General features: G+C 40.8%; 1 protein-coding gene and 1 pseudogene across 1 annotated transcript; one reads left to right on the top strand and one right to left on the bottom strand.

Moving 5' to 3' along the window:
• Positions 1-2724: 2724 nt before the first annotated feature.
• LOC130102558 (gastrula zinc finger protein XlCGF8.2DB-like) lies at positions 2725-22674 on the bottom strand. The gene is made up of 2 exons (XM_056268513.1): positions 21566-22674; positions 2725-2779 (listed from the first exon to the last, which is right to left on the bottom strand). The coding sequence occupies exons 1-2, from the start codon at positions 22669-22671 to the stop codon at positions 2725-2727; spliced, it is 1161 nt and encodes a 386-aa protein (XP_056124488.1). The 5' UTR covers positions 22672-22674.
• Positions 19267-19383, top strand: LOC130102570 (5S ribosomal RNA; annotated as a pseudogene).
• Positions 22675-24113: the final 1439 nt, after the last annotated feature.

Below are 24113 nucleotides of genomic sequence, written 5' to 3'. Positions count from 1 at the left end.
TGGTCCCTGACGAGATCAAAATAAATTGACAATCCATTCTTGCTTTTATTTGTGTTCAACTTCAGTGAAATTTAGCCTCCTACAAATAAAAAACTTGCGGCACATGTATGTTAGTTTAGCGGCGTGACACATTCGTTAATAACGTTACTGTACAGTAGAGGGCTAATGTTAGCAAGCTGGGTCGTTAGGCATGATTTGTGCCGAAATGGGGCAATACGTGCTTACAAACAATTTATACATGTCTGAAAAAATTGTAGAACTACTACATATCATAAGTTAAACGAGAAAGAACATAACTTACATTTATATGACAAATTCGTATTGTCGCGCTGCTCTCCTTGACGTCCATCCGCCATTTTTACGATCAGCGCAATGCATGATGGTATGTAGGGCTTAGGTTAGTGACCATCGGTTGTACACTACTTTTAAAAATGCATTCTGGGATACATTGAGTGGACTATATAGGGTATAATTATATATAGGTATTAATGCGTAACCTCAAACTATGAGAAAGGGTTTTACGGCCTCTTCTGTACAACAGTGTGCTGAAGGGGGTGGATTGGAGTCCACTGCTGCTTCAATGTATATGTAATGATGAGTGATTATAATCAACTCATTTAATACTTAGAAGGAAAAATATTGAATAATACCTTGAATGAGTTCTCTAGGCTTGTGAGATTTTACTTTGTTATAGAAGTTACCAGTGTGATTACTGAAATGTTCTGTTCATGTATTCTCTAATGTCTGTATTTGATATCTGAATGCAGTAACAGTGCTTGCTCATTTAGCCCGGCTTCCAGAAATGAAATATGGACTTGTTTTGTGTTTGAGAAAGGTCTTCAACGTGTTAAAACATATAGGGGTCATTGAAGCCAATAGTTTAAGGGACCATCTCTTTGTTAAAACCTTACTTTCCAGTCAGACTAAAATCTAGCTATCCTTGAGAGAAAGAACATTATCTTGATGTTTTGAGAGGACTCTCCTGTTTATAGTTAGAGCCTGGCCAAATCCAACCTTGGAAAAGCTGTGTGTCGGTGTGCGTGTTAGTCTTCTGGGTTGCCGGTTAAGGAACCACTGGCATTATTGGAGATTGACTGAGTTGTTGTTCTGGACATGTTGGCGCCCAGAAACCCAGATCTGCGAAGGTCATGACGTGCCTAACTTCAGGGTCCGAGTGTCAGCTGCATAATGACATGGATAAAACATTGCTATTGATGACGTCATCGGCAGTAAATGTTTTTTTTTCAAAACACCAATACAAATAACAAGGATTACACGCCACTTCTCTTTATTCCAGCTGCTGTGGTGAGATAGAGACAGTAATTTCAGTTTATTTAGTAAAAACAGTCTTGTTTAAAGTTCATAGTAATTGTTCTGACTTCATGAAGCCTCATGGTGTGAATGAAACATCAAACTGACTAGAACAAACTCTTTGAAATGGATATCAAGGGTGAAACTGTTAATAATGTAGACGGACAGTCAAGTCAAGTCAAGTCACCTTTATTTATATAGCGCTTTTTACAATACAGATTGTATCAAAGCGCTTCACAGTGATAACATGAAAACAATATAACAAAAACAATATAACAATATAACAAAGTTTGTTTCTAAAATAAATTGCGTCAACGTCCACCTTAAGTAAGGCAGATCAATAATATTATTATTGAATATTAAATGTTAAATGTCCCCAACTAAGCAAGCCAAAATCCAAGGCAACAGCAATTTCATTCATTGTCAGTCATGTGTGGGTGAAATATAATTTATTAGGCATTTAAAAGCTCTGTTGAGAAAATGAAAACATGGAAATCTCAAAAAGCAATCATATCAGGATACTTCATGACGTTCAGAACTAAAATTATTCAAGCTAAATCAGAAAGAAAATAAAAACGGACAATAACAATGAGGTGTTGATAAAAAGGAGTAAAGAGTTTAATCAATCATTACTTTAAGCAAATACAAACATTAAGTGAAAGTGAACGAGACAGATCTCTCTCTTTAAACACAGGATATACTTGCATGTATCTTTGAAACTGGACACTTTTCTTCTCTTCTTCTCTTGAGATGCTTTGGCTCTTATAACTGACTTATAAGAGCCACATCATCTCAAGAGAAGAAGAGAAGAAAAGTGTCCAGTTTCAAAGATACATGCAAGTATATCCTGTGTTTGCATGAAAGAGTAGAAGTGGAAGAGAAACTAGATGTTCTGATGAAGAACGAGTTAAAAATTAACATCAGATTCATGTCTCTCATAACACACCCCGCCGTGTCTTTTCTGCTGTAATATAATGAATGAATCTGAATCTTCTGGTGTTTCTTCAGGACTGAAGCCCAATGAAACTGTTTCCCGCACTGATCACAGTTAAATGCTCTTTCTTCAGAATAAGAAGATGTGATTTCAGAGAGAAAGCCTGAGCCGCTTCTTCCCAGTGTGAACTCTCATGTGAATCTTCAGACTATTTTTACATGTGAAGCGTTTTTTTACACTGAGGGCAGGAGACAGATTTTTATGCTTCTGTTTTTCCTTTCTTGTTCACGTCCATCAGGCCTAAAAGAAACATTCAATCAAGTGAAATTTCAAATGTGAAATGAAAAGTGAAGCTCAAAGTCAAGATCACTGATGAGTTTAATAGTCATTTTAACAATATAAATGTGGTGAGCATCAGCATGTTCTTCATCATGATGAATGAATGAGGAATCAAGAATAAACACCAACCTCTTTGTTCTTCATCTCTGGCGTTCTCTCTGTCCTCTCCTTCCAGATGCTTTCTGGTAGTTCTGCCTAAAATTATAATATGCATGATGAGAGGTGACCAATAAATATTTCAGATTCTACAATAAGTACCAATAACTGTTGCGCTCACTACAGCACGGGTGTTTGGTAGAGAACGCAGGTTAATAGGTGGGAGGTTCACCTTCCTGATTGAAGGAGGGACTAGTTAAGCATTGAAACGCAAATCAGTGAGATCTTAAAACAGTGTGATATCATGAGCTTGAGATATACGCAGAATCAAGAGTTTGTTTGCATGTTGTCTCGTCGGGAGAGACGCGCCACCGGTAAGCTGCTGTTTAATAATGAAACGCTTATTGAGATGCGGGGGAAAGTTTGCCTGTCTGTTTGTGTAACTACTGACAACCGCGGCATATGCGCGCAGTTTGTGTGTAGATAAATGTTGGTAAATGTTGCTGTGCGAACACTGAGAACCTCGTTTGCAATCAATGTTTAATGTTGTCGTATTGATAGTATTCGCGGTAGAACTTAAGGAAATGTTTGGATTTGGAGCGTTTCACTTTCATATGAGTTACTTCCTGGTTTGCGATGCCGGATGGGAAATGTAGTTTGTTGTCTTGCGTTTATAATGAGTTACTATGCTAAAGCGCCACTATATAAACTACACTCACTAGATTCACGTCGGGCCAATTCACTGAGAATATCTCTTTGATTTAGAGCGATTGGTTTAATTGAATATTGGTGTATTGTGTGAAGCTGTTGCATTTCTGTGCTTAATGTTTATAGTCATTTAGATTAATTGCTAAATTATACTATAATATTTATTGAGAATGTTGATATATTATGACGAAATATTTATTAGAATTAATGTTTATAGTATGATATGTAAGTGTTATTAATATTGTCATTTACACTGTCTTTTTATGTCTATAGGTGGCAAATCAACTATATGTGGAAATAATAAATCCAAGTAAACAAAACCACAATTGAGTTATGAAACGTGTTCTCTCCTGACGCCCCGTTCGGTGGGGAAATTCTTGAAAAACCGAACAGTTATAAAACGTGGTTCACTGCACTGGAGTGAGTGCAGTGCTTCATGAAGGAAGTTCAATCAATCCAGGAAAGCTTCAATCAACCCAAAACAGCTGGCTTCTCACTTTCTCTGACGGACCCCAAGTTTTCCATTAATTAAACTGCCTGTTGATTAAAGTAAAGGAGCGGAAATACACATTGGGTGTGATAGCTTTTTGGTCAACGCAAAAGGAGTAACTATGGCAGACTTGGAAAAGTTAAAAAGTGTGCGATCAAGAGCACAGGCTTCGTTCACAAAGAGGGCTCATATTCTCACCAAACCGGGGCTTTTGGAACCGACTGAGGTTCTCAAAGAATGGAAGATTTTCAGGACGGATTTTTCTAAAGTCATAGACGCGGGACATGAGTATGTTGAAGCCCTGAGGGAGTCAACGGATGAAGAGGTGAAAGCATCGGCGGATCAAATTGATGTGAAGACAACGGAGTGTGAAAACCGGTTCCTTGAGGTAAAGGTAGCCACTCAGGAAACTTTTTGGACCAGTTACGCTGAGGAGGCGTTTTTCAAACAGGTTAAAACAGCTGAGATGGCCATCACTCAGGCAGAGGAAGAGGAAGTTAACCCTCGGAAGTCAATCAAGGACCGCAGGTTAAGGAATAGAGCTATTGAAAGAGAGGTTGTTGAACTCTGAGAAATGTTAGTAGAGTGGAAAGAGTTGGTTCCTGGTCCGAAGGCGTTAGATCTCAGGACACGCCACAAGACACTTAAGAAGAGGGTCCTGGCGTTGTCTGACAAACTGGAGGAGGACGAAGTAGACCGAGTAAAGGGTAGAGAAAGAAACCTGGGAGATGATAGCAGCGCGGCTGGGGATCCGATACAAGATGCTTCTTTCCTCTCTCTTCCTGACATGTCTTCTGATCACAAGCTGAAGCCCAAGAGGTATACGGGGGCATTGAGCATGAACACCCGACCCCTCTTACAGCAAAGCAGCCCGGAAAAGACCAAAGGGAACTCTAATCTCAAGCCTCAAATCAGCCTTGAAAAAGTACGGCTACCCACTTTCTCTGGTGACGTGAGAGACTATTATCGCTGGAAGATTGAGTGGGAAGATCTACAAGAATTGGGTAACCCACAAGGTGTGGAATGTATAAAAAAGTTTCACTTGTTAAATAGTCTCCACGAAGAAGTCAAGAAGGATCTTGTGCTATCTCGCTGTGGAACCGCCGACGACATGTTCAGGTTGCTGGACAGCAAATACGGGAACAGAGCGAAAATAGTCCTTATGATCGTTAATGAGGTCCAGTCTCTTCCCCCTGTCAAAGGAAACAATCCAAGAAGATCTATTGAATTGATCCAGGCTGTGGAAAGGGCACTGTGTAACCTCCAGATTCTCGGTGAAGAGGACGCCGTGAAGAACCGTGTTGTTGCTCAATCGCTTGAAAGCAAGCTTCCCAGTTCACTCAAGAAGGAGTGGATTATGCACAAAACTAACCCAGCAAACAGATTCTCTCCACTGGATCATTTTGATTGCCTCCTAGGATTCCTAAAGAGGCAGGAGGAGATTCTTGAGGAGTTGGACCAGTTAGAGCCAAGCCCCACAGATAGAGGCTCTGTTGAGAAGGGTGCTGCGGATTACTTCGAGAAGAGAGGGAGGAAGGCTTTCACTAAATCCACAGCAGGTCAGAGGGACGGTTACCCCAGTTGTACTGTCTGTGGAGATCATTCTCATGGTGGCAAGCTATTTGCGTGCAAGGTCTTCAGAGAGGAAGATCTCGCAAGAAAAGGGGTCCATGTGAAGAAGCTAGGGTTGTGCTCCAAGTGTTTGCGGCACCACCCCAAGGATGGAAAAGGATGCACACCCAGATACCTCTGCCCAAAAGTAGACTGTCGGAAAGGAGGGGTGTCGGACCACAATTACCTTTTGTGTCCTAAGCCTTCGGTTCCAAAGAAGGACAGCAGCAGTGAGGAGCAGAGCGTTATAAAAGTTGGAGGAAAGACACTTGGCCTAACCAACAAGCAAGAAGAGTTTCTGGCGGAGCTGACTCCAGAACAAAGAGAGAAATACAAGAATGTGTTCTCAAACAGAATATCAACTACCGTATCTGCCACGGCTGGAGATGGATTGCAAGAGCATCCAGTGGTGATGATGCTGATGGAAGTAACGACAAACTCAGGTTGCCTTATTGGCTCTCTAATCGACCTTGCATCTGACACCAATTATATCACCATTGAGACAGCCGATCGCCTTGGACTGTGCGGTGAGAAGATCAAGCTTATAGTCCATGGAGTCGGGGGGATGAAGAAGACGGTCTTTACAAAAAGATATTCCCTACGGCTGAGAGTGAAGACACCTAAGGGAGAAGTGGCAGAGCATAGAATTATCTGCTATGGCCTGGAAGACATCGCAGAGGTGACTCAACCAGTCACTGCCAAACAACTACAGAAGTTCTTCCCCAATGTACCCAGAGACGAACTGGTTCGTCCCACAAAGATTGACCTCCTTATCAGTCATCGGGAAGGTCGTCTTGTTCCCCAGCCAATTAAAATAGTAGGAGACCTCGTCCTCTGGGATGGTCCGCTGGGAAAGACTGTTGGAGGAACCCATCCTGATCTTATTGAGACTATCGATCTGGCAGTATACCACTCTGAGACTCACCTTGCAAGGACCATGAGATCAGCCTCGATGGCGTACAAAGAAACCATCTTACCTCAAGAGGAGGAAGGAGATGTGCTTATCCGAAGCACCAAAACCACTAACAATGAGGTCTTCGAGTGGTTCAGGTGGGACAGCATTGGAGCTGCGTGCAGTCCTCAATGTGGCGGTTGCAAGTGTGGTAGGTGCCCTCCTGGAGGAAAATAGATGACCCTCAAGGAGGAGCGAGACCTGGAAAAGATAAAAGAATGTCTAACATACGTATTGGCAGACAAACACAGCAATTCTCCTCACTGGGACGCGGCTTATCCCTGGAGGACGGACCTCAAGACACTGCCCGACAATAGGCAGGCTGTGGAGGCAACCTTCAGAAACACTGAGAAGCGTCTGGAGAAGGAACCTATGTGGAAAGCTGCATATAAAGAACAAATACATGAGATGGTTTCAAGAGGGGCTGCTGCTAAACTTACGGAAGAGGAAATAAAGAAGTGGGAAGGACCTAAGTGGTATATCAGCCATCTGGTTGCACCGAATCCGCATTCCTCTTCAACCCCAGTGAGAATTGTGTGGAATAGTAGCCAAGAGTATCAAGGTATAAGTCTGAATGATCTTCTCCACAAAGGTCCCGATGTACTTAATCCCATCAGAGGAGTCCGGTTGAGGTTCAGGAGTGGACGCCATGCCGCACTGTGTGATGTAAAGAAAATGTATAACTCAGTGTGGCTGAAAGATCAGGAAGTTCACCTCCACCGATTCCTCTGGAGAGACGATCCTAAAGACGATATTGAGGTGTTTGCGGTTGTCAGAGTGAATATCGGTGATAAACCCGCAGGATGTATCGCCCAAGTCGCAATGAGGGAAATTGCAAACTTTCCTCAGTTTGCTGATATGGTGGAAGAACGCCGGGCTCTGATTGAGGACAGCTATGTGGACGATATTCTAACCACACACAATGATCCTGAGGCATTGGAAAAGATCACCAAAGGGGTAGAGAAGATGTTAAAAGCGGGAGGCTTCTTCCTGAAACCATGGGTTCTATCATGCCAAAGTGGGAGGGGTGGAGTCACTACTGAAGCCATTATACCGAGGACCTTGGTACTGCCTAACCAGATTCATGATGGGGAGAACAAAGCACTCGGGGTCGGTTACGAACTTGAAACTGACAAACTTCGGTTGCAGACGTCTATCAACTTCTCCAAGAAAAGAGGGAAAATGAGGACTGGAGTTAACCTGAGCATGGAGGATGTCAGGGAAGGAACACCAGACCCCCTTACACGACGTATGCTTCTTAGCCAGATAGCTGCATTATATGACCCGGTTGGTCTTGCTTCACCAGCCAAACAAAAGAGAATAATGTTGGTTCGGGAATCATTCCAGGAAGCTGGTAGGGACAACCCATCTAAAAATACATGGGATTTCCCTCTCTCACAAAAACTTAGAGAAGCCGCAATAACTTTCTTTGAAGAAATCGTGAGACTTGGTCAAGTAAAATTTGAGAGAAGCCTTACACCGCCTGGAGCTAAAGGGTTGCCAATAGGGATTACGTTTTCAGATGGAAGCGAATCCTCCTATGGGGCTGTACTTTATTTGAGGTGGGAAACCAGCGATAAAGTTGAAGTGAAGTTGGTAGAATCCAAAGCGAAACTCACACCTCTTGACTTGAAAGGAGATGTGATCAAATCAGAGCTTTGTGGTGCGGTGTTTGCTACCCGCCTTAAGAAATATTTTGAGAAACACTGCCATATTAAAGTCAAGGAATGGATTCACTTCGTGGACAGCCAAACAATTCTGGCAGCCATCCAAAAGGACAGCTATGGCTTCCAGACCTTTTTCGCTAACCGAATCGGTGAGATTCAGAAAGCTGGAAATGTGGAAGATTGGAGGTGGATTGAAGGCAGAAGAAATATTGCGGACATACTGACCAGAGGTGCAACTCCTGAGGAACTTGGCGAAGGGTCAGAATGGCAGCAAGGCCCTGAGTTTCTGAAAAATCCCAAGACCGACTGGCCTATGAAGATGGCTAGTGAGATTATACCCTCTGCTGCTGAAGATGTGGGAAAACTTCAGCGGAAAGCCTTCTCAGCAGTGGTCACTAGGGCCCAGTCTAAAGAAAGAACTGGCCTCAATGGGCCTGACATTAAGGCGTACCTCAAGAATGAAAGAGTTAATAATAGATCGACATCACCAGCTATCCCGGGTGTAACATCAGTAGCAAACAAGCAGAGAAAGCCTTGGGCAATTGGGCTAGTGCGCCTTGTGGAACCTCAACGTTTTAGTTCTCTGTCCAAGCTGTGTAGTTCCACAGCCTGGACTCGACGGGCTGCAGTAACTTGGCTGAGAAAATGCCAGGCACCAGACTCATCAAAGTGGGAGGCAAACAATTCTATCCTGTCAACTGAGGAGAGAGCACAAGCATTCCAAGACCTGGTCTTCGCCGCTCAAGATGGTTGTCAGTTTCTGGACTCAACACTTAACCGCTTGGTGGTCCACAAAGACGAGAGCACAGGAATTCTTCTCTGTGGAGGACGAATCCAGTGCTGGAAAGAAGATGGGACAGCTGTTCCCTTAATTCCTTTCAGTTCATGGCTCGCAACACTACTGTCAAGAGAAGCTCATAACAAGAACCATGAAGGTGTTGCTGCTACACTTTTGCGCACCAGGAGGAAGGCGTGGATTATGCAGGGTCGTAGGATAGTGAAGAAAGTTGGAAATGACTGTATTGAATGTCGCAAGAGAAAAAGTAAGATGTGCCAACAAATGATGAGTGACCTGCCGCCAGAACGATCACAGCGTGCTAACCCATTTGAATATACCACACTTGACCTCTTTGGCCCCTTTGAGATCAAGGATGCTGTCAAGAAAAGAACAGGAAAGAAAGTTTGGGGCCTAGTATTCTGCTGTATGGCATCAAGAGCAGTTCATGTGGATCTAGTTGACGATCAATCATCTGAAAGCTTTCTCCAAACTTACTTTCGCTTTGTAGCAATGAGAGGCAATCCCAGAAAATTGTGGTCAGATAGGGGAACCAATTTTATTGGAGCTAAACCTGCCCTACAAGACTTGCACAGGTACTTGGAGACTTTACAGGAAGTAGCCATAGAAGACGAAGCCGCCAAGAATGGGACAGTGTGGGCATGGAACTTTCATCCGGCTGACGCACAACATCGTAATGGGGCTGCGGAAGCTGCAGTTAAACTTGTTAAAAGAGCCCTCACTAGCCTTGGAGGCATAACAAACTCACTCACTTGGGGTGAGCTCCAAACACTTTTCTTCCAGGCAGCTAACCTCACAAATGAAAGGCCGATTGACGCTAGAGCACAAGAACAAGAGGACTCTGTAGAGTATTTGACCCCCAATGATCTGCTTCTCGGGAGGACAAGGCAAAGTGGAGATACAAGAGGAATTGACTTGTGTATTCATCCCTGGCGCCGTCTCAGGTCCATCCAGATAGGTGTGGATATGTTCTGGAAGAAGTGGAGCGAACTCGCCGGACCTAACTTATTCATCAGACCAAAGTGGCACCGGACCCAAAAGAACGTAGAAATTGGTGACATTGTTTGGATTGCTGATCAAAACGCATTACGAGGGCAATTCCGGCTTGGACGGATCCAGGCCGTGTACCCTGATAAGAAAGGACTTGTGAGAGATGCTGATGTTAAGGCATGTGCAGGCCTTCCTGCCTCCCAAGTAAGTGGGCAACTTAAGAGGATCCCTCAGCAGCCGACATCAGTCATCCTACGGAGAGATGTGAGGAGACTGGTAGTCCTCATTCCTGTGGGAGACCAATGACTCTTAGAACTTTGTTTCTTTACCATTATTTAAACTACCTTTCAAGGGAATGGACCAACCCCCGACAGAATACTATCTATCTATCAGTGGAGGTTAACAGAGACAATAATGGTTTTATAAAAAAAAAAAAAAAAATTGTTTTATGAAATGTAAGGCTGTGACCGCTTGGAATCACATGATTACGCGGTCAAGTGGGAGGTGTTGCGCTCACTACAGCACGGGTGTTTGGTAGAGAACGCAGGTTAATAGGTGGGAGGTTCACCTTCCTGATTGAAGGAGGGACTAGTTAAGCATTGAAACGCAAATCAGTGAGATCTTAAAACAGTGTGATATCATGAGCTTGAGATATACGCAGAATCAAGAGTTTGTTTGCATGTTGTCTCGTCGGGAGAGACGCGCCACCGGTAAGCTGCTGTTTAATAATGAAACGCTTATTGAGATGCGGGGGAAAGTTTGCCTGTCTGTTTGTGTAACTACTGACAACCGCGGCATATGCGCGCAGTTTGTGTGTAGATAAATGTTGGTAAATGTTGCTGTGCGAACACTGAGAACCTCGTTTGCAATCAATGTTTAATGTTGTCGTATTGATAGTATTCGCGGTAGAACTTAAGGAAATGTTTGGATTTGGAGCGTTTCACTTTCATATGAGTTACTTCCTGGTTTGCGATGCCGGATGGGAAATGTAGTTTGTTGTCTTGCGTTTATAATGAGTTACTATGCTAAAGCGCCACTATATAAACTACACTCACTAGATTCACGTCGGGCCAATCACTGAGAATATCTCTTTGATTTAGAGCGATTGGTTTAATTGAATATTGGTGTATTGTGTGAAGCTGTTGCATTTCTGTGCTTAATGTTTATAGTCATTTAGATTAATAGTATTTATTGAGAATGTTGATATATTATGACGAAATATTTATTAGAATTAATGTTTATAGTATGATATGTAAGTGTTATTAATATTGTCATTTACACTGTCTTTTTATGTCTATAGGTTTATAACCTCTTTGTTTGTGGACAAATCAACTATATGTGGAAATAATAAATCCAAGTAAACAAAACCACAATTGAGTTATGAAACGTGTTCTCTCCTGACGCCCCGTTCGGTGGGGAAATTCTTGAAAAACCGAACAATAAGTAATAAATAACAATAATAATAGTGACATTGATCCTGTGTCACCAACGGTTGCAAGGAACACACGATGAAGATGAAGATCGGGTCTTTAATAATTCACTCAGAAGGCAATACAAACAAGATAGGCGAATGAAACCAACCACTACACGGAAATGTGACCAGACAAATGAGAACTGAAAAGACTGCCACTTAAATACAAGGCAAATGAGGGTTAAATTACAAACTCCTGTGCAGAACAAATGAATGACGATGACAACAGATGAGGGGCGGGAAAACTAAGACAAAGGAGAACATGTGACTGAGAAAACAAACTAAAAGTCCATGAAAATGAAACTGACAGCAACAAAGCCACAGTCGAAGCCACAGCAACAAACAATTTCTCTTCCTCATCTCCAGATGAGAATCATCTCTTCTCTTTCAATTTCTCTGACATCATCTCCAGAAACTGTAATAATTCTAGAGTACTTTTCTCTACTGTAAATGCTGTACTTCATCCTACTGCTACTCCTTCATTCACTCCTTCTGCTGACATGTGTGAAGAGTTCTTACACTTTTTTATTGGTAAGGTTGATGGAATTAGATCTCAGATTTCATCTGTTGGCTATGATTTTATTGCTTCTGTTGACCCAATAAACCAATTAAACAGTTGTATGCCTGTTTCCATGCAGCAGCTTAATGATATAACTGCTCATATGAAGCCCACCAGGCCTCCTGGTGATGTGCTCCCTTCTTCTCGGTTTAAGAAGGTACTTGATTCAATTGGCCCAAGTATTCTGTCTATTATGAATACTAGTTTGTCATCTTGTGTTCCGGTTAGTTTTAAGCATGCGGTTATTCAGCCCCTTTTAAAAAGAAACGGCTTAGACCCCTTTGACATGAGTAGTTTTCGTCCGATTTCAAAATTGCCTTTTATTTCGAAGATACTGGAAAAAATTGTGCATGCACAGCTTAATGACTTTTTAATGAGGAATAACATTTCCGATAGATTCCAGTGTTGGTCATAGTACAGGTCATAGTACAGAATCTGGGTACAGAGTGAGGGTCTCTAATGATATCCTACGAGGTGTTGATTCTGGAAACCGTGTTGTTTTGCTTTTGTTAGATCTTACAGCGGCATTTGATACAGTTGATCATAACATTCTCATTGATCGTCTTAGGAATCAGGTTGGTATTCAGTGCTTAGCCCTGAAATGGTTCTCTTCCTATTTGAAGGATAGGACCTTTTCAGTCAGTTTAGGGGATTATTTTTCTTCTGTTGCCCCTCTTGTGTGTGGGGTTCCACAGGGCTCTATACTGGGACCAGTTTTATTTTCCCTTTATATGCTCGATTTTTGAGAAATTTGGGATTCAGTATCATCTGTATGCGGATGATTCTCAAATTTATTTACCACTGAAACATGGGCATAAATGTGCCATTCAGTCTCTCCATGCATGTTTGGCCGAAGTTAAGTGTTGGCTTGCGAATAACTTTCTCCAATTAAATGATGATAAGACCGAGATTTTATTTGGAAATAAGGGCTGTGTGGATGATGACTGCCTGGGGTTGTTTCCTGGGAAAAAAAACTGTCTACACAGTAAAACTCCAGTGTTAAATTAACTCTCCTGGGAGTTTATTTGGCTCCAGACTCAAGAGTGCTAAAGTGTTAAAATGTGAGTGTTAAATTAACACTCAAGAGTGTTAAAGTTAATGAGCTAATTAAGTGATTAATTGAATGATGATTGACCATCATTGAAAACACCTGATGTTAACGAGCAGAATCACTGAAGGAGAAAATCTAATTTTCGACGTCACCATTATGGTGATCATTGTTTGCTTTAGTTGGCCTCTTATATATATACCTTTATTTAACCAGAAGAAAACTCGTTGAGATTAAAAATCTCTTTTCCAAGAGTGTCCTGGCCAAGACAGGCAGCAGCACAAATAACAAAGTTGCAGACATAAAAAACATATATATATATAACATATAATAACATAGAATAACATATAGCATAAACATAAAACATAGAAGCAAGGATCATCCAAATAATTAGTCATAACAACTACAGCCAGTATGTGTAGCTTCTATATCATTTAAAAGTAATTTAAAAGCAGCCAGTGAAACTGATTCCTGAAGATTTGAGACATTTTGCAGTTGATTCCATGCGCTGGGGGCAGCATACATAAACGACCCTTTTCCCAATTCAGTCCGGACATGAGGGACGGACAACAACAATAAGTCCTCAGAACGAAGACAATATCGTCCTGTGCCTTTCTTTTTAATATAAGATTGAAGGTATGGGGGAAGCAGACCAAGAATACCTTTTTAAAAAAGAATATGCCAGTGATTATGCCTACGGGTGGACAATGCCGACCAACCAACACGATCATACAGAGAGCAATGATGGGTAAGTGCTCTAAAATTTGTGATGAACCTAAGGGCTCCATGGTAAACAGTATCCAACAATTTCAAGCATTGAATGGATGCATGCATGTATATAACATCACCGTAGTCCAGCACTGACATGAAAGTGGCAGCAACAAGCCTTCTTTTTGCCTCAAAGGAGAAACATGACTTGTTTCTAAAATAAAAACCCAGTCTTAACTTCAGTTTTTTCACCAACTGCTGGATGTGAGGTTTAAAAGAGAGAGAATCATCAATTAGAATACCAAGGTATTTGTATTGGGATACAGTCTCAATCTCGAAGCCCTGAGAAGTCGTAATGGATGGAAGGTTTTGTAGCTTAGATTTCGCATTGGAAAACAACATAAGTTTAGTTTTGTCGTCATTCAAAACAAGTTTTAAGTCAAACGAAGTAGATTGTACAGTATCAAAAGCAAGTTGTAGCTGACAAAGAGCTTGGTTTGGAGTGGCAGCAGAGCAGTATATCACAGTATCATCGGCATAGAAATGAAAATTTGCGTTGAAGACATTTCGATCAAGAATGTTGATGTATAAAATAAATAGGAGTGGTCCCAGCACTGACCCCTGGGGCACACCCTTGGATATACTAAGAGTGCTGGAGGTGAGACCATCTACTTGTACGCTTTGTGTTCTACCTGATAGATAATTTTTAAACCAGCAAACTGTTTGTTCTGACAACCCGACACTGAAAAGTCTTTGTTTTAGTATTTGGTGATCCACAGTATCAAATGCTTTAGATAGATCAATAAAAAGAGCTGCGCAATGTTGTTTTTTATCTAAAGAGTCAATGAAATCATTTACTACTTTTAAGGCTGCTGTAGTTGTGCTGTGTCTTTTACGAAAACCTGATTGAAAGTTAGACAAAATATTGTTAGTAGCTAGAAACTCTTTCAATTGTTCGTTTACCAGAGTTTCCATAACCTTAGCCAGGACGGACAATTTCGAGATGGGTCTGTAGTTGTTTAAATCTGTTGGGTCTCCCCCCTTTTAACAGAGGAATAACAAATGCAGATTTCCATAAAAGAGGAATTTCGTTCGTGTTCAGAGAGAGATTAAAAAGATAAGTCAGAGGCGGTGCAATAAAATCTGATGCTAATTGTAGAAAGTAAGGCTCTAAGTTATCAGGACCAGGCGATTTTCTAGTGTCTAAAAGTGTAAGGGCTTTATGCACTTCTGAGACTAAAAATGGCTTAAAACTAAAGGAATTACTAACTGGATTATGTCTATGAGTAAGACCTTTAGAGTGATTCTGATGCGAAGTGTTGAGGGAGTCAAACAGTGAACCAGAGGCAATAAAATGCTCATTAAAACAGCCAAGAATTTCAGCCTTATCAGATATTTTACGTGAGTCCTTAAGAATACATGGTGGCAGCTCAATGCCAAATTTATTTCCAGCCAGTGATTTAATCGTCTTCCAAAATTTTAAGGGGTTATTTAGATTGTTTGAAGATTCTATTAGATAATGGTCTGCTTTAGCTTTTCTAATAGCAACTGTGCACAAATTGCGCAGTCTCCTGAACAGTAGCCAATCTGAGTCCAGGCCCGTTTTCCTGGCTTTTGCCCAGGCTTTATTACGCTCGTGAAGAGAGTTGGCTAAGTCTACAGTGAACCATGCATTTTTACGGCCTTTTACTCTATATTTTTTGAGGGGTGCATGCTTGTCAACAATTTCTTTAAAACCATCATGAAAAAATCTCCAAGCATTTTCAACATCAGCAAAAAGATACATTTTATCCCAATCAAAATAAAATAGGTCATAGAAAAACCCTTGTTCCGTAAAATATTTCATGTCACGCTTAATGATGATATGTGGCTTGGTTTTGGGACTTTTGGTGTTTCTGACTGTAGCAACAACACAGTGGTCACTAATGTCATTTGCAAACACCGAAGCTGCTGAGTATTTATAAGGAACATTGCTTATAATAGGATCAATAAAAGATGATTTTTCTGGACATTTCAGATTAGGTCTAGTAGGGCTATCGACGAGCTGAAAGAGGTTTAGCGAGTCACAGTAAGCTTTAAAATCATCAGCTACTGGATGTAACCAGTTCCAATTTAGATCTCCAATGACTACAATCTCATTATAATTCAGACCTGATAAAAGCTGCATTAAAGAAGGCAGAGCATCCTTGACAGCTGAGGGTGTCCTATAGCAGCCAACTACTGTAATGTGAAGAGTCCTAGAGACCTCAAGATCAAGAGCTAAGAATTCAAATTGCTTACTCACTGATTTGGATACAAGCACATTTACACTAAACTTACTTTTGATATATACTGCGACACCCCCACCCCTCTTGGGACGATCAGTCCTATATACAGTATAACCATCAATGCCGATATCCTTATTCAGAACAGATTTGTTTAGCCAAGTTTCTGATATAACAATTACATCAGCATCAGTTGAGAGTGCCCAAATACGAATCATATCCATCTTTGCGAGCAAGCTGCGTACGTTCAAGTGAATAAAACCAAGACCGGCCCTAGATTTAAAATCATCAGGGGTATTAAAACTTATAACAGAGTATGGGCCTGGATTGGGTTGCACATTTCCTGAAATCAACAGCAACAGAACAATTAAACACCTCAACTTAATAGGTTTAAGTGATTGATTAGAGGATTCTTTCCTAGAATGTAATTCTAGTACAAAGCTGCGAAAGCAGCTTTCAGAAAAAATTAAATTATCTTGTAAGGCCATTACACTGATAAGACAGGCCAAGTCCACAGCGTCAGAGAAGAACAGAGGCAAGAGTAGTGATTTAGAGTCCGACGCACAAACTGATGTGCACATCCCCCAGCGTATTGTGGCGGTATTTAAAAGACCTGCATAGGAGTAGTTGGTCCTGTGAAGGCTTCCACAGATTCCGCTCAAGGTTAGCAAACACAATACAAAAAAGGGCAGCGCCATTTCACGTTCCGCTACTTGATGCCTTAGTGATCCAGTCCAGGTTTTTCCAACCTCCTGAGACAGATGATATTGCGTCACGTCACATGTAAACAGGAAGTCAACCCAATGAAACAGTGCTGTGAAGAAAGTGATTCAAAATCAGAACCAGTCGGGGTTTAAAACAATAGGCATGCAATTTCAAGCACAAGTCCTAAAGGCAAGAAAAAAGCACTTCCCTTTGTCGTGAGACGTTTAGACTCATAAGACTCAAACGGCGTGTCTGCGATCTGGCTCCGTTGATAGGATACAAGTTCCTCACTAACAGGGCGATCCAAGTCATCCAACACGGTAGAGAGTAAGTTTCAATTCAGTTGGATCCAAGTTCAATATATGATGGACTGGTTCCTTTATACACCATTGAATATGAATAAATGATGATTACAGAAGATGCCCAGTGTATGTTAGTCCCAGCACAGATTACTGTAAACCACCTGCAATGTTCGTCTGTCAGATTAACTATCGATTTATCGTTTAGAGACAATGACCTAGAGACAGCACTATTGAGAGACAATGACATTAATTACAAATCACACAGACAGAGCTGAAGACGAATGGAGACATGCTGCCATCTTGGATGAAGATTTTATCTTGACCCATAAATTATTAACATTAGATTTAGTTTGGCTGTTGTAACTGAGTTACAACTCCCAGATGATCTAAGAGAAAAGGTGATCAGGTGGTGTTGGTTATGGTTTGACAATCATCGCTTGACCAGAATCACAAAACTAATTTAGAGCGTTAGGTTTACCTTGTTGATTACAGCAACACTATAATTCTACAGCAAACGTTTTTCAGCACTTTCAATATAATCCAAAATATTTCGTAAAATTTGTTATGATCAAAATAGTTTAAAAAAATTATATTATTTAGACACACTGACATCAATAATCAGCCTGTGAATCTCAACAATGGTGACAATAATAAACCATGTTGAAGTGTATTATGGGCTCCACCAATCAAAACTCATTCATGGCTCCCATCATGCATTACAGTATGAATAAATTATGATCTGAATTGTCTTAGTAATTTACTTTTCCTAATTGAATATTCTGTTTGTCACCATTGTTGAGATTCATACACTGATTCCTGATGCCTGTGAGTGCCTAAAAGAAAGATTTTTTTATCAGAACAACTTTTAAGAAAGCATTTGAATTGTATCAAAAATTCTTACGCTGTAGAATCACTGTGATGCTGTAATCAACAATATACATTTAAGTCAGAGATTAAGCTCTAAATTTGTTCAGTGATTCAGGTCAACTGATGATTTTGTTAAAACATAACCAACACCATCAGATCATCTTTTCTCTTTGTTCATCTGGCAGTTATAACGCTGTTACAACAGCCAAACAAAATCTAAAGTAAAAAATGTAAGGGTTAACTGTCCAACTGAAGCAAACACTGATCTCCATAATGGTAACTTAAAATTGTGATTTTTCACCTTCAGTGATTCTACTTGTTAACATCAGGTGTCTTCAATGTTGGTCAATCATCACTCAATTAATCACTTAATTATCTCATTAACTTTAACACTGCTTCAGTGTTAATTTAACACTCTTGAGTGTGGAGTCATATAAACTCCCAGGAAAGTTAATTTAACACTTGAGTTTTTGCTGTGTAGCGTGAGGAACCTTGGTGTCATTTTTGACTTCAATTTGACCGGCAAATCAATGCTGTCGTTAAGAATATTTTTTTCCATCTTAGATCAATTTCTAAATTGAAATCTATCCTTTCTTTTGACGATATATAGAGAAGGTTGTTCATGCCTTTGTCTCATCCCGTTTGGATTATTGTAATGTGTTGTATCTGGGTGTGAGTCAGGCTTCTCTCTCCCGTTTGCAGCTCGGTCAGAACTCAGCTGCCAGACTTTTAACGGGTACTAAAAAGAGAGAGCACATTACTCCGGTTTCAATTAAATTACATTGGTTACCCATACGATACAGAATTCAATACAAAGCGTTGTTGTATGTTTTTAAGTCTATGCATGGCCTAGCACCTGAGTATGTTACTGATTTAATCAGCCGCTGTCAATCCAGTAGATCTCTGCGCTCTAATGATCAATTGCTTCTCATGTTTCCGCGATCCCGTTTAAAATGTAAAGGTGATCGGGCATTCTCTGTTGCAGCTCCTAGGCTCTGGAATGAACTTCCTCTGTCTGTAAAAACTTTTCCCTCATTGGGTGCTTTTCTGAGTGCGCTTAAAACTTACTTGTTCTCTTTAGCATTTGACAATGCTTTGTAAGTTTTTATGTCATATGTTTGCATTGTATTTATGTCTTTGTTTTTACTTTTTTCTTGCATACCTTCTGTACAGCACTTTAGTTCCACTTGTGGTTTTGAAAGTGCTCTATAAATAAAGTTGACTTGAGTTGAGTGAGTTCCATGCAAACACAAGATATACTTTCATGTATCTTTGAAACTGGACACTTTTCTTCTCTTCTTCTCTTGATATGCTTTGGCTCTTATAAGTCAGTAAAGAGAGAAATCTGTCTCATTCACTTTTACTTAATGTTTGAAAGACATTCTGTACTTTAGATGAATGTATGTGTGTGCGTCAAACCCCTGACTGTGTGTATAAATAACATATATTTCAGCAGCCATATCACCCTGTAGCCCAAGACTGGTTGCCCACTGAAGCTAAGCAGGGCTGAGCCTGGTTAGTACCTGGATGGGAGACCTCCTGAGAAAACCAGGTTGCTGCTGGAAGAGGTGTTAGTGAGGCCAGCAGGGGGCGCTCACCCTGTGGTCTGTGTGGGTCCTAACGCCCCAGTATAGTAATGGGGACACTATACTGTCAAAGAGCACCGTCCTTCGGATGAGACGTTAAACCGAGGCCCTGACTCTCTGTGGTCACAAAAAATCCCAGGATGTCTTTCGAAAGAGTAGGGGTGTAACCCTGGCATCCTGGCCAAATTTGCCCAGTGGCCTCTGTCCATCATGGCCTCCTAATCATCCCCATATATATATACCAATTGGCTTCATCACTATGTCTCCTCTCCACCAGTAAGCTGGTGTGAGGTGGGCGTTCTGGCGCAATATGGCTGCCGTCGCATCATCCAGGTGGATGCTGCACACTGGTGGTGGTTGAGGAGATTCCCCCTTCTATGTAAAGCGCTTTGAGTGCCTAGAAAAGCGCTATATAAATGTAATGAATTATTATTATTATATATGGGAAATGAAACTAGACAGATGACTAGGTTAGAACTTGTGATTAACAATGAAGTAATCGTTAAACCAAAATCTTCGGTTCGGATCGGAGATCCTCCGGCCTTGTTTATTCTTGGGAGATTCTCTGAGAACTGCTCGAGAACTCCTGGCCGTAATAAAGAGCATTAGAGGACAATTGCTGAACTCTGTCTGTCATTTAAGCTGCGCAGCAAAGTTAGTTAGTGGAACAAGTTATTTAGCGAGACACTAGAGACCTCACTACCAAGTGATAGTGTGGGGCAAGTTAAGAACACTAGAGACCTTATTACCAAGTGATAGTGTGGGGCAAGTTAAGAACACTAGAGACCTTATTACCAAGTGATAGTGTTCGATAAGGGACGAGACGTCGTTCAACTCTTAGGCGAGGTTAGATTGTGTCAACTCAAGTGTTCAGAGGTAACTCAAGAGAGTATAATATTTTCAGGTGTCAAGGGAACCAGGTTCATCCTAAGACAGGTGAGTAGTTAGGTTTAGGGAAAAATCTACAACAGGCCTCGCCGTCGTCCATTAATACCAGACAATGGACACCTCGTCGGGCATTAAACCTTACTTGATTACCTTCAATAACACATTTGCAATGGTTTGTAAAAGGTGTTTTTTATGCATGTGTGGCCTGAGTTGTTGTTGTATTTACACTATTCTGACCAGCGTGTGGCGTTTCGAACGCTTTAAAACAGTGAATCATTTTTTACAAAGCACTTGGTTCAACTGATTCGAACCTTTAAAAAGCTGAGTTTTGATGATCAAAACAAACTTAAATTAACTAGGGCTGCAAGAACTAATTGCTGAAACCGATCATGAAAATAAACAATTACTGAAGTTCACAATGTCATTTCGGGAGGAGTGAACTCGTCTAATATTTCAATGAAATGCCGGAGCACATAAGCAGTCGCTCACCTCGCTCTGGCATCAGCTGCTCTGCCGTCCCTCCACCTCCCCAGCTCCACCTGCATAATTTAGCCATCTTGCTACTATACTCATCCAAGCATTATTAGTCCAACTGGGGGGTTTATCTAAGCTCGAGTTCAAGCTGCTTCCATTCAAAAACATTTATATGGACAAAACACATCTGAAAATGAATGGTGCATGGTGAGCACACGAACCATGTTATTGGAAATTATCGGACATTTCTTTTAATTTTATTATTCATTTGTGTTTAAGTTGCTCAAATTGCTTTTGCGTCGCTTAGCCAGGCAACAGACAAGTGACCAATCCTGAGTGGCGATGTCACTATACACTAGTGATGTTACATTTGTGAATTAATCGTTCTTTTTGAACAAATCTTTAAGGTGAACGAATTGTTCTTTTAATCCATCAACTCATTTCTTGTTCACTGAAATCCTATTAGCAGCGCATGTGCACTCTTTACCTGCTTTTCTTATATTTTATTTGTGCGTTTTAGACTTAGTTTTGTGGTATTTTGCACTTTGAACAGTTTACTTGACTACTGTTGAGGAACTGTAAGCACTGGTGTTTTTGTGTTCATTTTCTATTATCAAAACTGAATTCATTATGTTTGATTCATGTCATGCACTTCTATAAAAACTGTTAGCCATGTGTGTTGAGAGTTTAGGGCAGAGAACAGTGGAAAGTGGAAAACACAACTGAAACCGAGGTTGAAAAAAAAACTTTTTTTCAAAGGTGAAAAAGCAGCTTTTGCAGATAATGATTAACTACTTACTGTGATCTCAGACTCTGGTGATGTGGTTTCTCCACTGCATGGATCTTCATGTGTCGCTTCAAGTTACTTTTAACAGTGAAACTCTTTCCACACTGATCACACGTGTGTGGCTTCTCTCCAGTGTGGATCATCTCATGTATTTTCAGATGTCCTGATCGACTGAATCTCTTGTCACAGTGTGAACACTTGTAAGGTTTTTCTCCAGTGTGAATTCTCTGGTGCAGTTTTAAATCTTTCCCTGTAATAAAAGTCTTCTCACACTCAAAGCACATGTACTCTCTCACACCAGTATGAGTTTTCTGATGTGTATATAAATATTGCAGACATGAAAAACTCTTTCCACACACAGAACATGAATGCGGCTTCTCCTTCGTATGAACTCTCAGGTGTGACTTCAGGTGTGATGTACTAAGAAATGTTTTCCCGCACTGATCACATGTGAACGGCTTCTCTCCAGTGTGGATCATCATGTGACTTCCAAGGTGTGTTGATCGGCTGAAACTATTCCCACATTGATCACATGTGAACGGCTTCTCTCTGGTGTGGATCCTCATGTGACTTTCAAGGTGTGTTGATTGGCTGAAACTATTCCCACATTGATCACATGTGAACGGCTTCTCTCCGGTGTGGATCCTCATGTGACTTTTAAGGTGTGTTGATCGGCTGAAACTCTTCCCACATTGATTGCATGTGAACGGCTTCTCTCCAGTGTGAATTCTCATGTGACATTCAAGACTTCGTTTGGATGTGAGACTCTTCCCACATTGATGGCATGTGAAGGGCTTCTCTCCAGTGTGAACTCTCATATGACGCTCAAGACTTTGTTTGCTTGAGAAATTCTTTCCACACTGATCACATGAGAACGGCTTCTCTCCAGTGTGAACTCTCATATGACGCTCAAGATCTTGTTTTGTTGAGAAACTCTTTCCACACTGAGTGCAGGTGAAAGATTTCTTTGCTCTTCTTTTCTTTAAAAAATTATTTTTAGTCTTTGGGCTAAAGGGTTTTCCTCCAGGTTTGACATGATGTTCCTCCTTCACTTCACTCAGTTCTTCTCTCTCCTCCTCCACTTCACTCAGTTCTTCTCTCTCCTCCTCCACTTCCATCGGGTCTGACATGAAAGAAAAACGAATTTTCAAAATAATCTAAATAATTCAAAGAGAGAAATATGAATGGAGATAAAAATGATCCCAGATGTAACGGACAACTGTTATAAAATATTACAATCATTTATGTATTTTTATAAATTAATTAAACGTCCCTGAAACATTCAATGAATGAGTTACACTGATCTTCCAGTTATTATTTTGTAAACATTATAGGCAAAAATTCCATGTTTCTGTAGTGAGAACTATTAAATATATTTGATCAATGACACAATTACATAACATGAAATGAACATTAAAATACACAATACTGCCATATTTTGACACCAACTTTTAGACTGATATATAGTAGTGCTGATATATCGTAATCGTGAAGCCTATGCGATTATATGACGCAAAATGCTGCGATTTTATATGAAATAAACAAATTAGGGCTGTTAACGCAATCCCGCTCTTATTTGTGCGAATGCTTTTAGCCATTCATGCGCTACAAGTCAAAAGAGAGCGCGCTGCCTGTAAATGTCCTGACTGTGACACACACGGATCCCGCACCGACACTCACAGAAAGACGCGCACCAGTATCGTGCGCACAGAAAGCAGCAGAATAGAGTTCTCTTTCGTGCTTGAACAAACAATAACACGTACAATTATGCCAAAATGTGTTTGTCGAGTACCTTCATAAAAGCAGTCTCATGATGGACGTAAAGAGTTGTGAGAGAATGATGCGCGCGTGAGATCTGTCTCTGTCAGCAGCGGCTGCTCTTAAAGGGCCAGCCGCCAATAAAGCTTCTGTCAGTAAAGTTAATAACGGAACAAAGGGAACGCCAAAGGATGAGGGTGCATGTGCGCATGTGCGTGTGTGAAGGGGTTCTTTTTTTTAGGCTATACTCTCTTGCAATTGAATGTAAATACGTTTACTTCTTAAAAACATCAAAGCTAAACATCATATCTAGTCAACCCGCATCACGACATCGCTACAAATACAGTATGGGATTAAAATCAGCGAACATCAATGTATAGGCTTAGGTTACCTTGTTTCAGCGACGCTTGGTTTTCGGTTCAGATGCTGAATCATTGAAGTCGTACTGTTGTGGTATGCCAGGTCTACTATGCAGTAGACGCATTGCACCTTGTTCTATTCCTTTTTAAGTACCGGTATGTAATGATCCCAAACTTTAGTTATTCTCTGCCGACGCCGTTTATGGACATCTTTACTCTCTGCCATCGCGCCAACTAAATTCTAAATGTATCACGCGCTATAGTATAGATCCGGATGGATTACTTTTGTGTAGGATGCATGCACATTTTGGGACTTGAAGGAGGTGGACCCCATTGCTTCACATTATATCCACTGAAGGGTCTAAGACATTTTCTAAAATAACTGGAAATGTGTTCGTCTGAAACAAGATTGACATATGCATCTCGAACGGCTTGAGGGTGAG

Source organism: Rhinichthys klamathensis, unplaced genomic scaffold (assembly GCF_029890125.1).
Source record: "Rhinichthys klamathensis goyatoka isolate OS25496 unplaced genomic scaffold, OSU_Roscu_1.1 h1tg000274l_1, whole genome shotgun sequence".
In the NCBI taxonomy this organism is placed as follows: Eukaryota; Metazoa; Chordata; class Actinopteri; order Cypriniformes; family Leuciscidae; genus Rhinichthys; species Rhinichthys klamathensis.
This window is presented reverse-complemented; position numbering and strand designations above follow the sequence as displayed.